Raw genomic sequence first — 15,259 nt, 5'->3', positions numbered from 1 at the left:
ATCTTTTAAAAAGGTTCCAGAGGAGATTCAGGAAATTACAGGCCAATCAGTCATATGTCAGTACTGGGTAAGTTGGTGGAATCTGTTATTAAAGAAGAATTAGTATGCACATTGATGAACAAAAGCTGTTGAGGAAGAATCAGCATGGATTCTGTAAGGGAAGATCTTGTCTCACTAACTTTTTAGAGTTCTTTGAGGGGGTGAACAAGCACATGGACAAGGATGACCCAATAGATGTTGTTCACCTAGACTTCTGGAAAGCTTCTGATAGTTCCTCATCAAAGGCTCCTAAGAAAACTCAGCAGTCATGGGATAAGAGGATAAGTCCTCTTGTGGATTAAAGACTGGTTAATTAACAGGAAACAGAGATTGAGTATTACATGGGTAGTTTTCACAGTGGAAAGTGGTAAGCAGTGGGGTACTGCAGGACTTGGTACTGGGTCCAGTGCTTTTTAACATGTTCATTAATGATTTGGAGTGAAGTGGCTAAGTTTGCAGATGACTCTAAGTTGTTCAGGGTAGTGGGAACCAGGGTGGGGGAGGACTGTGAGGCACTCCAGAGGAATCTGTCAAGGCTGGGGGAGTGGGCATCAATGTAGCAAACGAGGTTCGACATGGGCAAGTGCAAACTAATGCACTTTGGAGCCAAAAATCTTAACTATAAATATATGTTGATGGGGTCCGAGCTGGCAGTAACGGAGCAGGAGCAAGCTCTTGGAGTCATGGTAGATAGCTCACTGGAAATGAGAACTCTGTATGCAACTGCAATAAAAAGGCAAATGCTGTGCTGGTTCCCCCCCGAAATGACCTCTGCATTTATTTATTTTATATCCTGCCCTCCCCACAAGCAGGCTCAGGGCGGCTTACAAAATTGGTCTATAAATGACCATTCGTTCACATAAAAACAATTTAAAATGCAATAGCCAGAAAACAAGACTCTCATAAAGTGCTACTGCTAATAATGGCATGCTGGAATACCATACAACCAGACAGATGCCACTCAATGATCTTCCTGAGCACAGTGGTAGCAGCCAGATGTTAGCACTATGGGCCGGCTCGTTGGTAGTAGTGGGGGCGGCTCCTAGTCGAAGGCCTGGTGGAAGAGCTCCGTCTTGCAGGCCCTGTGGAACTGCATAAGGTCCCGCAGGGCCCTTATCTCCTCCGGGAGCTCATTCCACCAGTGTGGAGCCGCCACTGAGAAGCCCCTGGCCCTAGTAGTGGTGAGCCTGGCATCTAACCCCTGCTCCTGGCCTCTTGCACCCCCACTTTGAGTCATCCCAGACCCATAGCCAGGGTTATGTAATTTGAGGGGGGGGCTTCAAATAAGTCAGGGGGCACTGACATCACACAAAAAATTAATAATTTTTAAAAAAACTCATGCCTGCCAGTTGGAGCAGGCAGGAGCAGTTGGAGCAGGCAGCCGCTCATCCATGGAGGTCTCCCATGGCAGGGTGAGGGGCTCCAGCGGCAACAGGGCAAGGAACGCCAACATGCGTGCCCTGGAAGCCGACGCCATGGAGCTGGCCTTCACTGGCTCTCCAGCTGGGCACCCAAACACAGGAGGAGCCAGAAGAGGAGAAGGAAGAGACGCCCTGGCCCAGATCACACAGCGCAACTACCGTGGACCCGCAAGAAGTTCCTGCACTGTCAAAGCCCACCACCCCCACCTTGCCTGCTGGCCCACCTGCTTGGCTGCCTTGTGCTGCTTCCTGCAGCGGCGACACTCGATAAGGGGTGGCAGTGGCAGGGAAGCAAGCTGCGCTTAGGGTAGGGGCAGCGGTGGTTCAGGTTCTGTGGAAAGGGGAAAGTAACATTCAGCGTCGCCTTGGGGCTAGAGGGCTCCTCCTCCCAGCCTCGCAGGAAGAGCAGCGGGGACAAAAGGCTTCCTTTCACAAGACGGTGCGATGTTGAACACCTACCCCCAACTACTAGAAAAACTTCACAGGCTGCACTTGGGGAAGGGGCAGTGGGGGGAAGTAAACTGCGCTGGGGGAAGGGGCAGCAGCAACGGGCCTGGGCTAGATGGAAGTTGGGGGGCCTTGTTAGGAAATCAGAGGGCCGGGCCCCAAAATACCCCAATGTACCTACGGGCCTGGGAGACGATGGTGGGAGGGCTTCTGGAGTTCTGGTCCCACTGGTGGACCTCCTGACGGCACTTGGTTTTTGGCCACTGTGTGACACAGAGTGCTGGACTAGATGGGCCATTTAGCCTGATCTAACATGGTTTTTAAGTGTTTCCACACCATTTTGTGGGCCCACAAAGTTATATCATTTCAATTAACCAGGTAGGAATGCAGAGAGTAGCTGTCAGCCAAGCTTTTATTCCTGAGGTGAATATTGGGCCTTTCCCCAACTCTAGTGAAATACAATGGGCTGTGTGTGGGAAAACTCAGAATAACTGGGTTACCTTTCTGTCAATTGAAAACTTAATTAGATGGTAAAAACTTCATAGCTCTCTGTGGGAACTTGGGAACCGAGCCTATTTTGTGGTCGCCAACCAAATACAAGACTGTCTCCATCTCCGGTACTTCAGGTTACATATTAGCAGCCATGGGAACAATGTGGGGAGATCTGTTTTCCAGTTCTGTTCCCTGCACATGTATGGTATCTGGGGAAACTGAGAATTATAGGAATTTTCTATTCACCACATCACATTGGTCCATGTTGAATTGCTCTGGGGACATTTGCCACATCAAAATACATTTTAATTTCTTCCGACTTCTTCATACTCCGAGAGTTTTGTGTCTAAATGTTAGGCTGGCAATAGCTGGTCAGAGAGATGAATGAATTGCTAGAATGTGCATCCATTAGCCCATTGTCCCTGCAAAATTGTTCAGTAAAAGAACTAAAGGCTGGCAGCTGAATACAAGACCTCTACCCCCAAAACATTTCACTAACACTTGTCATGGTAATGAGTCGTTTTCCTGCAAGCAACTTTTTGGCAGTCGAGCTGCATAGTAATACTGCAAAAAAACCAACAAACCCGACAATGGAAGTCCGGAGGGTTTATTCACATTACACTGAGGGTTAGCCGATTCGGGTCAGGCTTACAGGGTTAGGACTAGAATGAGACTTAGAGGGTTAGAGTGGAGGGTACAGGACTAGGGTTATGGCCAGTGTTAGTGGTGTGTGGGGAGGAAAATAAGAATGTTTTATTTTAATCCACTTTACAAAGTTAGAATCTTAATAAGGTGGCTTACAATACAATTGCATATAATGAGTTGGATTCGGCACAACATTTCTGCTTCTGTTGGAGCTCTTGCCCAAGCAGAAATGTAAGGAAAAGGCTGCTCGTGCTAAGTCAAACTTGTTTTATCTCCACTTGTGCTTCCACAAGATCTTGTGCAATCAGCTTCTGGGCACTATAATATATGAGGAGGAAAGCACTCGATGTGGCAAAAGATCTTGGCGCAAGCAGAAGTGCGCTGAGTCCATTTAAGTTTCCGCTTGGGTATTGCCGGAGCCAAGCCAGTGTATACACAACCTGACCACCAAGCCTGCTCCTATTCCCTCTGGTCTTCCAGTACGACATGCTTGCAGTGCAGCCCCTTCTCCCTAAAATAGCTGGGAGGGTTTTGCAGTTGGGAGGTTCCACAGGGCAAGTGCAGGTGAGAAGCAATGGACAGCTGGCAGGGATGGATGGATGGGGCTGAGCAAAGAAAGAGAGAAGGCAAAGGGAGAGCTTTGGTGGGCTGGGAGATTTCTGAACTTGCCTGTGCTGGCTTCTTCACTTCCTGGTATTTAACTTGTGTTTCCTGTCCCGGGCTCACTTGGTGTGTTGCTCACACGCCTGGCCTTGACACTGTGAAGGCCCTAACTCTGCCTCCCCCTCTTTCTGTCATGTGACTGTGGTGCCATAGGAACTCCTGTCACATGATTGCAGCTCGGTGTATCCCATGCTGTCAATGGGGGGTTGAAGGCAGATCCCACATCTGGAAATGTTGGAGACCAGTGATATATAGACCTTTCTCTTTCCTGAACTTGTAAGCAATCATGCTACTTCTAAGTTGGCTAACTGTGAGTGCAGTTCTAAGCAAAGATGCGCCATTAGTCCACTGAAGTCAGTGTGAACACATCAAGCTGCTTCATACTGGATCAGGCCACTTGGAGAGCTTCCTGACTACTGCTCATATTTGACTGTTCCTCGCTGTAGTCGTGCCTTTAGGTTGGCGCGCCTCAATGCCTTACCATCTAGGGTTTGGCAAGGGAGATATCTTAAGATTCCATACTCTGGAGACCTCCTTAGAATACCAGCAGTCAGGAGGCGGGTGCAGGCTTTATTCAGCCACCTCTCTGAATATCCTCCGGGCCCCTGGTAGGGGTCAATCACCAGAGGTTGCCATGAGTTCCAGGTGCACACACAGTCAGTCACCAGATGCCACCATGACTTCCAGGTGCACATACACTCACACGTACACACATATGACTATATGAAAAAAAAGAGAAAGAAAGATCCCATACTCTGATAGAGTATGCAATTGTGGTGCAGGTAATGTAGAACCCTATATCACGTAACCTTTGAAAGCAATTACTTTTCTAAGCCCAGAAATATAGATCATATGGTGGCATTACCTCTTTTGTTAAAAGATAATAGCAGACCTATCACTCTTCTAGCTGCAAATTTTATGCACCTGTGATAGATTTTCACAGCCATTCAAACAGGGGCTAGCTTTTCCTATATCATAGTAATCTGCTCAAAACTAATAAGTTAAGAAGCAGCATAAGGTCAATAGAGAGATAGAATCAGGCCACTGGTCCACTGAAGTCAGTATTATCTATGTAGACCAGCAGTGGCTATCCAGAATCTCAGGCAGAGGTCTTTTGCATTACTTACCACCGCAGGAGGGGAGCGGTGGTGCAGGTGGTTAAACACCTGGTGTAATAACATCTGCGAACTGCTGAAGCAGTTCGATACCCACCGTGGCTAGATTGAGCACCTGGCCCTTTGTCCCAGCTCCCGCCAACCCAGCGGTTCGAAAGCGCCCTTAACCAACTAAAGCGCGAGTAGATAAATTGGGAACCTACCTTAGAAGGTAGGGGGCACACACCCCCCATTCCGGGGGTCGTTGGAGGGCTGGTTTCGGCGGAAGGTGAACGGCAGCGGCAGCAGCGAGCGGAAAAATGGCGTCCGGAATACATCAGTGGCGAACCTGATGGCAGCGGAGAAGGCGGAGCCAGGACGACGTGTGAGCGTGGCAGCGCAGGCGGGCGGAGCCGTAAAGGACAGAGCCAGGACCGTGCCAAGCATGCCGCACGCCAGAGGGGCCTACCGATCCGCCGCGAAAAGAGGACTGCCAGAAAAAGAGAGGAGCCAGAAGCCGCAGCTGAAAGACAACGGAAAGAAGCCGACCGAGGAAAGAAACCCCCCCTCCACTGGGTGCTGGTAGGGATGTCCCCACCCCTGATGAATTGTGGCCTTAGATAGGGATAATGGATAACTGTATAGCCGCTCAGAGACCCCTTCGGGGATTAGAGCGGGATAGTAAGACGAAAGTAATAAATAAATAAATAAATAATAAATTGGAGTTGCTGGGGATCGAACCCAGGACCTTCTGCTTGCCAAGCAGCTGCTCTGGCATTGAGCCACAGCCCCCTCAATGTGCTTAGAAGGATGTAACTCTACATAAGATTACACTGTATGGCACACAACTGAGCCAAGATGTCTTTAGGTTTGATTTTAATGTCAAACAGGTTTGATGCGTCATAACCTGTCAGAAAACAACTATGCAAGTTGCACATTTCAAAGTATTCCACCACTTTTTGTCCATGCCCTGAACATTATTCAGGCGAAGCTGTGAAAGAGCCCTTGACTCCACCACCAGGAAGGCTATGAGCCAAAATGGGAATTCTCAAAATTCATGTCTTGAGACTATTTGCAAGTGCGTTTGCTTGTTAAAAATATTGGGTCTATGGAGGGCATGGGAGGAGGACAGTTTAAAAAGGAGGAGCAAAAGCCAGGGCAAAGGAATTGATAAACTCTTGTTAACCGCTCTGAATCTTTGGGACAGAGGGCAAATCAATAAACGGCTATCTATAGATTTTTGGCTATTGAGCATTGATATATCCCTGAATTGATATTTCATAGAACAAAGCAACCAGGTTATTTCCCTTGGGTTGGATCGCTCTGAAAATTTCTGCTGACAGAAGGATTTCCTTCAGTGGAACATGATTTTCTTGCCTCCTCACCCCCACTATAGCCCAAAATGCACCCCCCAAGACCAATGTTCCCTCTAAGCGGTGAAGTCCTATGAGCAAAAATTCTACTTTGTGAGCTACTGGCAATAAAGTTGTGAGCAAGTAATTTGGCTGATGCATAAATTAGTTTGCTCTGGAGCCCTCCTTCCTGAGCTAAGATAAAAATGTGTGAGCTGGAGGCTAAAAACAGTGAGCTAGCTCACACTAACTCAGCTTAGAGGGAACAGTGCCCAAGACCCTTGTTCCTAGGGCTGATAGACTCCCAGAAACAGTGTAAGTGGGGAATTAGAGGTTTGCACTGGTGAGGGGGGTGGAGTTGCTGCCCAGAAAATGTTGCCCATTCCATCAGTGGAAATCCTGTGCAGTTTCATTCAAAAATGGCTTTAGACCACAACACAGCCCCCGTTGGCAAAACCCAACTGACTCGTATCCCTCTTTCTTCCCCCTTCTCCTGTCTGTTACAGCTACCGACTGAATTTCAGGAACGCGTGAGCATCCACCTGGAGAAGCACGGGTGCAGCCTTTCAGTACCTCTATGTCACACATCATTCGCGGACAACATCCCAACTTGCGTCATCGCTAAAGTGCTAGAAAAGCCTGACCCAAACAGCCTGTCGTCACGCTTGTCGAGCCCGTCTGCTAGAGACATGGCCTTCCAGGACTCAATGGGAAAGCTTGGTCCGAGGCCACAGTATAAGTCTGACATCTACTGCAGCGATACAGCCCTTTACTGCCCTGATGAGAGGAGAAGGGAAAGGAGACAGAGTGTCGATATGCAGGTTAAAGACGTTGGCTTTTTGAGGTCCCAGAACTCCACGGACAGCACTGTGGAAGAAGACGGCTTCCATTCCAGCTTCTCTCACGAAGCTTTCCCAGAATACGTTACCTCTCTACCTACATCTAGCTCCTACTCCAGCTTCAGCGTAACGTCGGAGGAGAAGGAGAATGCCCAGGCCAGCACGCTGACTGCCTCCCAGCAGGCGATTTATATGAGCAGCCGTGACGAGATGTTCGAAAGAAAGCCATCTTCAGGTTACGACCACCAGGGGAGTCCGCGGTTCGCCAAGTCGAAATCCGTTCAGCACATGGAGCTGGCAGATGATAACGAGGACTCCCCAACCTTCACCAGGACTATGTCGCCTTACTCAAGTGAGCCTTATCATTTCTCGGCCATAACCACTCAGCAAGCTCAGAAAATGCGTAGCGAGTGCAGGAACACCCACCTGTCCGAAGAGGACCTGCCAGGACGGTGGAGGCAGCTGAGCGTTGAGGATATCGGGGCGTATTCTTACAGAAACAGTGGCAGGCTTTCGCCCTGCAGCTTTTCAGAGCAGTATTATAGGAGCCCCATAAAGAAAGCAGACAGCCGGTCGAGTCCCATTTATGCTAGTTACAAAGCGGATAGCTTCTTGGAAGGAGACGAGCTTTGTCAAAGCAGACTTGTGGATTCTTGCTTCCTGAGAACAGACAGTGGTTTGAATATTGACATCAGTGCTAGTTGTAAACAGGACAAGCTGGCTTCGTACAAAACAAAAGAATCGAGAGACAAAAAAAACGAAAGGATCACAGTCCAGGTGTGCAGTAGCAAAAGCATGGAAGGCAGCCCGGTCTTGAAAAGAGAATATGTTGATGTTAGTCCAAACAGTTCAGCCGAGTCCCTCAATCAGAGTTCTATGGAGGCATCAGAGATCCATCAGTCTTCCATCGATCAAGGAAGCCATTCAAGCCTTCATAGCAAACAGCAGCAATTCCAACGGACTGGAAGTACTGGCTTGAGTCGGAAGGATAGTCTCACAAAAGCACAACTGTATGGGACTCTCCTAAATTAAACATCTTCCAAAGCTGCAATAAGGAGGCAGACCACAATGATGATGACAGAGGTGACCATTGATACTCCTAGTGTACGGTAGGCTGAGAAAAGCAGAATTATTATACAATATATATTCATATTCACAATGGTACTGTTTTAAAAAGGGAGGGAGAAAATTCCCCCAATTATGATGAAAAACATTACTCAGCACTTTTCACACAATGACTTTTCCATCTTGGATACCAACCCTGAGCCCACTTTTATACCCTGATATATTTTTATAAACAAAATGGTATTTATTAGACTGTCCTTAGTACTCTCAAGCGCTATGAGTGACATTTTTTGTCCCCTTCAAGTAGGTTTCTTATTTATTTTTTGTGCATGAGGCCACCTGTGCCTAATCTCTTGGAGGAAAAGGGTGTGTGTGTGTGAGAGAGAAACTCCTTATCACAAAGACAAATCAAACCCCTATAAGATTCTTTTAAAAAGTGGATGGTGTGTAGTGCAGGACATACGAGAATGGTGATGTTATTTTAAAAAAATAAATCTATTTTTAAATGAAATGGAACCGAAATGACCCACTGAGTTATTTAATACAGATGTATTTAGGAGAAAAAAATTAAAAAGGATGCACATACGGATATTTTGGTTTGTCTGTCCCGCTGTGTTTCTACTCTGCCCCTGTACACTACCTCAACATTAATTGAGGGTTTGTCACCTATTTTTCTGTAGGCTTGCATTTATATTGTCTCAGATGCATGGAGTGTCATAATTAGTACTGTATTTTGCATTACTTAATAAAAGACACAAGTGAAAATGTTCTGAAGGGTTTTTTTTCTTCATTAAAAGTTGTTCCAAGAGGATCCTGTTACCAAGTCGTTTTTTTCAGTAAGGTCCGTTTGGAGTACAGCTCCCGTTATTTTGTGGAACCCTTTGAAGGAAGTAATTTTGTGCCAAGCAATGCCGCGTGGCATTTTGATTCATTCCAGCGCAAGTTAGAAATGAATATTGCTCAAGCCGAAAAGCCAAATTCTGAATATTCACAACCTGAATAAATGATAGCTTGGATCCAACAGAGCATTTCAACGGATGAAAGGATTTCCATCCAAGGAGCATGCGACTTTCTTGCTTCCTCTCTTCTGGTGCAGCCTGAAATGCCCCCAGACTGTTTTGTGGGAATATTAGGTGCTGTGTCCAGGATATCAAGTTCTGCAAATGTGTCCTTGTGTCCACTGAAACGCTCCATTGGATCCAACCTTTTGTTAGTAATACATATTACACAGTATTATTTATTAACCATAAATTGTGTTATCAGAAGAAACACATCGCGTATTAAAAACATGCTTTCAATCCTAGGCTAAGATCTCCATGCTAACTGAAGAAAGAACCATGGTGAAATAGTAAGGGGGGGGGACATGACAGAGATAAAATGATGAATGAAAACATAGTGACTAAAGTTTCAGAGGACGGCCATGTTGGTTTGCGGTAGAACAGCTAGATTCAAATCCAGTAGCTCCTTAGAGACCAACAAGACTTTCGGGGTATACATTTTTTTGTTCTCCAGGGTGCAACTGGGCTCAAATCTAATAGTGACCAAAGAGCAGTTATTTTGAATCCCCATCAAAACTGGTGTTCATCAACCTTATCAGCGATAGATTAAGGACAAAGTATGGGATTCAGGACCACAAGACTGGACAACAGTCACTACCACAGGGGTAAATCACACATTATGGTTGCCGTGAGCATGGTGCCTCATCATGTTGTGAATTTTTGTGTCTCCAAACATTGGAATCATTGTACATTATGATAGAGTTACCTCACATGCTGAGTTCCTAGAAACCATATGGGCCAGGCAGAGACCATTACTATGGGGAGCCATTGTTGGTAGTACCCCCGGTGGCAACTACACCCCGTTCCAGTCTTTACACACTGAGCCAGTCTGGTGTAGTGGTTAAGAGCGGCAGGACTCTAATCCAGAGAACCCAGTTTGAGTCCCCACTCCTCCACATGAAGCCAGCTGGGTGACCTTGGGTCAGGCACAGCTCTCTCAGAGCTCTCTCAGAGCTCTCTCAGCCCCACCTACCTCACAGGGTGTCTGTTGTGGGGAGAAGAAGGGAAGGAGGTTGTAAGCCACTCTGAGACTCCTTCGGGGTAGTGAAGGGCAGGGTATAAAAATCAACTCTTCTTCTTCTTCAAGATGGCATTATTAAGGAAGACTTGTTTATTCAGTCTTGGCCTGGATGGCCCAGGTTAGCTGGATCTCATCAGATCTTGGAACTACGTAGGGCCAGCCCTGGTTCATACGTGGATGGGAGACGGCCAAGGAAGTCCAGGGTTGCTACATAGAGGCAGGCCATGGAAAGCTACCTCTGTTCATTTCTTGCCTTTAAACCCTTCCGAGGATGCCATAAGTCAGCTGCAGCTTGATGGCGTTCTACCACCAGATGTTTGTTATATGCTGCAATTATAAGCCCTGGGCAACCGGCATCATACACTATGGGTCTTTTCATAAGGAGGTTTTCCCATCATTTGGATGCTTAACTTTGGCACCCAAACCATGGAGAAACCTCCATGTCTAAAGCTCCATGTTCACCCCCTGCATGTGTCTGAATCGCCCCTAATGTGAAGAAGTATGCATGCCCAGAGAAAGCTCCACAAGGACTCCCCCATTCTTCGACCCTCTCAACAAACATGGCCTTCACCTTGTTGTGTCCTCCATTGCAGCCATGAAAGCTCCTGATGATAATCTCTCTCTGCATTCCTGTAGCTCTTTCTGTTCTTCTAGGTTATAAACTGCAATTCCAACCAATTCACATGTACGAGGTTCTATGCAGTTTGTTTCTTTAAAAACAAAACCTTTCTTGATCTCAGAATAACATCAAGATACAAAGTCTCTGCTGAAAACAAACAGCAGCATCGTCAAGAGGCTGACATCGAAGGGGAAACAGGACATCAGGCTGGGTTTGGACCAATTTTCTCTTGGGTCCAAATACCTCTTCAGCTCTGGAAACTCTTGGATGGCTTTGGCTAAGTCTCTTGGTGCCAGCCTAGCCTACCTTGCTGGAGTAAGAACATAAGAAGAGCTCTGCTGGATCAGACCAGTGGTCCATCTAGTCCAGCATCCTGTCTCACACAGTGGCCAACCAGTTCCTCTGGAGGGCCAACAACAGGGCATAGAGGACAAGGCCTTCCCCTGATGCTGCACCTGGCTCTGGGATTCAGAGGAATAGTGCCTCTGAATGTGGAGGTTTCCCTCAGCCACCATGGCTAGCAGCCACTAATAGACCTGTCCTCCATGAATCTATCTAGTCCCCTTTTAAAGCTGTTTATTCCTGTGGCCATCACTACCTCCTCTGGCAGTGAATTCAACATTTTAATCATTCTACACAGTAGTATTTGCCTTTGTCTGTCCTGAACCTACTGCCCATCAGTTTCATTGGATGCCCTCCAGTTCTAGTATTTTGGGACAGGGAGAAAAATTTCTTTTTGTCAACTCTCTCCATCCCATGCATCTATATCTAATAGTGAAAGGTGCCCCCTGCGTGCGGATACCTAAATCCGTGCATCGGGGGCACCTGGGGGGGAGGGAGATTTTCGTGCACACTTGGGGCAGTCCCCAGGTGTGCACAAAAATCTAAAAACCCGGGGAAAGTATCAGGGGGATACTTAAATCCCCCCAAAAGTGACAGAGCGTCCCCAGAGCTTCGGAGCCGGGGGGAGGGGGGAGAGAGCAATGAGGCCCGAGAGGCAAGCCGCACGGGCCTCCCCCCCCCGCGAGTATCGCGGGTCCCGCCCCTTGTAATTTTATAAACCTCTATCCTTAGTTGTCTCTTCCCCAAACGGAAGAATCTCAGACTCTTCAGCCTTTCCTCATAGGGAAGGTGCACCAACCCCCCTAATTGTCTTGGTTGCCCTCCTCTGTACTTTTTCCAGCTCTGCACTGTCCTTTTTGAGATACGGTGACCAGAACTATACACAAGTATTCCAAATATGTCCACACCATAGATCTATACAGGGGCATCACAATATCAGCCATTTTATTCTCAATCCCTTTCCTAATAAACCCTAACATAGAGTTTGCCTTTTTCAGTACAGCAGCACACTGCGTTGAGCCTTTCATAGAGCTATCCACTCTGACCCCAAGTTTTCTTTCCCTCCCAGTCTCAATAAGGAAGCGTATACAACCACGTTTCAAGTGCGTAGCCATGTTGGTTTGCAGTAGAAGAGCGAGATTTGAGTCCAATAGCATCTTAGAGAGCAACAAGATTTCCAGGGTAGAAGGTTTGTGAGAGTTACAGTTCTTATGCTGTATCTGAAGAGGGGAGCTTTGACTTTTGAAAGCTCATACTCTGTAAAGTTCATTGGTCTTTACGGTGCTGCTAGACTCAGATCCTGCACTATAAAAACATGATTACTAATTAAAAACTTTGCCTGTTAATTTAAGGGGGGTGTCTCCTTTTGCCACTGTGGTGGCGTTTTATTATCTTACTTGGTTCTATCTATGTTGTTTTGGGGAAAGTATAAGACACCCCTGTATGTACGTTCACCTTTTCTTCACCTGCTTTCCAACATTTAGGGCAAATGCCACTTGAAATAAACTCTCAGGAGATGCAGCCTTGTGAGCACAAAACCGTCTTGCATCTCCTGCATGCCTACGGGCATCCATGCCCCAATACTCCTTCAGTCTCTTCCACCATTGCAGGAATACACCCATGACCCCCTGAGCAGAGACACAAGGGGAGCATAAAAATTAATCACAAAGCCCATCTTTGGCTTTGATTAGGCCACAGCAGGAGTTGAGTGCGCCATTCAGATTAGAAACCAAAGAATGAGATGCTTGAAAGGAAGCCGGCAAATATGATGAAAGGGTTTCGGCTGAATGACATGCGGCGGCTGAAAGAACTGGGTTTGGTTAGCATGGAGAGGTGGGAGAGAGAGAGAGAGAGAGAGGTGGAACAACCACAAACGTGTTCAAATATTTAAAAGACTTCTGTAAGGTAGATAAAAACTCAGTCCTTCTTGCCTGAGGCAGGTATGTTAGAAGCAGTCAGATGTGGAAGAGAGCACTGGACAAATAAGGAATAGACGTACCATTCTACTGGCGTTGATCCTCTGATCCTCGTAATACTATCTACTCTCCTTTCATTCTGCCCTTCTTCCAAGGCGCTCTGGGCAGCATCCATTATTTTCCCTCCATTTTCCCTCACAAAACCCCGATGAGAGAGATTCCAGTCTGAAGGGAGATTTGAACCTAGTCTGATGCCGAATCCACAATGTCACTCTGGCTCTGTGATATAAGGAAGGGAGAAAATTCAGGATACCACTAGACAGCAAGGTACTATCACTGTCCGTTTTATGGATGACAAATGACAAGATTAGTGGACAGGGATTAGACCTAGCCCAAATTTAGCACAGGACCAGAGACAGAGGTTGTCAAAGGCTGTATGGGAATGTCTTTATTTGTGGAAAAAAGGTTTCCAGGATAACAGTTTTAGGGTTATGCTTTGCCTCAAGGTCCTCAAATGGCTTTATTTGCAAGGCATATGTTTTTTAAAAAGAATCATCAATAAAGAGAATCCAATGGTTTGTCACTCATTGCTCCTCCTAACACAGGCCCTAGTGAGGCATGAAACCAGACTTTGATAACCTCCCATTTTTAGGAAAAGTGGCCTCAGGAGCAGAGACATGGCACTGGCAGCTACTGTTGTGCTTCAAATCCTCCCCAACTATAGCCTGGCAGGGGTTTTGGGCATATATTTGCCCTGGGGGGAGGGAACAGTGGGAGGGAATGGGTATCATTAACACAGAATCATAGAGCTGGAAAGGACCTCCAGGGTCATCTAGTTCCACCCCCTGCACAATGCAGGAAATTCACAAATAACCCCCCCACACACACACACACACACACTGTGACCCCTGCTCCATGCCCAGAAGATGACAAAAAACCCTACAGGATCCCTGGCCAAACTGGCCTGGGGAAAAATTGCTTCCTGACCCCAAAGTGGCAATCAGCATTTCCCTGGGCATGTAAGAAAAGGCTACGAGAACTAAGCACTGATGCAACCCTTCCTGCCCTCCCTCTCATGATCTGCCTAAGTTCTCAGAATCAGCACTGCAGTCAGATGGCCATCTAGCCTCTGTTTGAAAACCTCCAAAGAAGGAGAGTCCACCACCTCCCAAGGAAGCCTGTTCCACTGAGGAACTGATCAGTCAGGAAATTCTTCCTAATGTTTAGCCAAAAACTCTTCTGATTTAATTTCAACCCGTTGGTTCTGGTCTGACCTTCTGGGGCAACAGAAGACAACTCTGCTCCATCCTCTATATGACAGCCCTTCAAGGACATGAAGATGGTTATCATCTCACCTCTCAGTTGCCTCCTCTACAGACTCCCTGCTGCTTTCCCTAACCAAATTGCTTCTTCTCAGTAGCTTTTTGGAAAGGGGAGGAGAGAAAAAGGACTTCAGAGAATACATAGAGTTAGACCCAAGCATTTGTTTTGGAATAATAATTAAAAATGTGTTGACTTTTCCACCATTTGAACTGTCAAACCTGGATACAGTTTATTTTAAAAGCCTTAAAATGTTGCACCAATTTAAGCCATTCGCCCCCATCCTGTGTCTTCCATGCAAAAGTCAAAGGAAGGAATTGGTCAAGAATGACAACTTCGTTAACCTTGAGCTTCCATCAGAAAATGCATCTGTGCCACCCATCCCATACAAACCCAAAGCTCTGGGCTACTGCCTCTGCCGTGGAATGCTAAGCAGATTTACTCTGTTTAGGATGTCGCTGCGACTGTAGCCATCCCATCATGCCGCAGATCTTTTCTAGAGTCACTTTCCAGGTGCCCTTTTTCTGCCTTTGAAAGTCTCCTACTTAACGTATCTGATGGATGAGAACGGACTTTGAATTTGTCTAGGTCAATATTTAATTCCTGGATCAATAAATCCTCAGATTGGCTGCAGTTCTCGAGAAGTCAATGGACTCCGAGCAGCCGTTCAGCTCAGGATGTTATTTCATTCCAAAAACCAAATCTCAAAGGAGTCAAGATATCCATGAGCCACCTGATTGGAAAGGGGGGGAAATGCACTTCAATAAGATGAACAGACTTACCTTGTTATTCAAAAGGTTAGCTATATATATACACATACACATAACATACATATTGTGTATCACACAGGGAGGCATAAATGTCAAGCGGATGATAAGAGAAGTAAAATAAACTATGGAATTTATTTATATATTTGTTAAACGTAA

At 46.5% G+C, this 15,259-nt stretch overlaps 1 protein-coding gene across 1 annotated transcript in view; it reads left to right on the top strand.

The window, feature by feature from the left end:
- The window catches only part of BEGAIN (brain enriched guanylate kinase associated), a 185,240-nt gene extending 177,216 nt beyond the window's left edge, over nucleotides 1-8,024 (top strand). Inside the window, exon 7 of the mRNA XM_015424440.1 lies at nucleotides 6,660-8,024. Within this exon, the coding sequence (XP_015279926.1) occupies nucleotides 6,660-8,024 (1,365 nt within the window). The remainder of the gene's footprint in view (nucleotides 1-6,659) is intronic.
- The last annotated feature ends 7,235 nt before the right edge of the window (nucleotides 8,025-15,259 follow it).

This window comes from Gekko japonicus, unplaced genomic scaffold (genome assembly GCF_001447785.1).
Source record: "Gekko japonicus isolate JY-2015 unplaced genomic scaffold, Gekko_japonicus_V1.1 scaffold44, whole genome shotgun sequence".
NCBI lineage: Eukaryota > Metazoa > Chordata > Lepidosauria > Squamata > Gekkonidae > Gekko > Gekko japonicus.
Note: the sequence above shows the minus strand (reverse complement) of the source record. Positions and strands in the feature narration are given on the sequence as shown.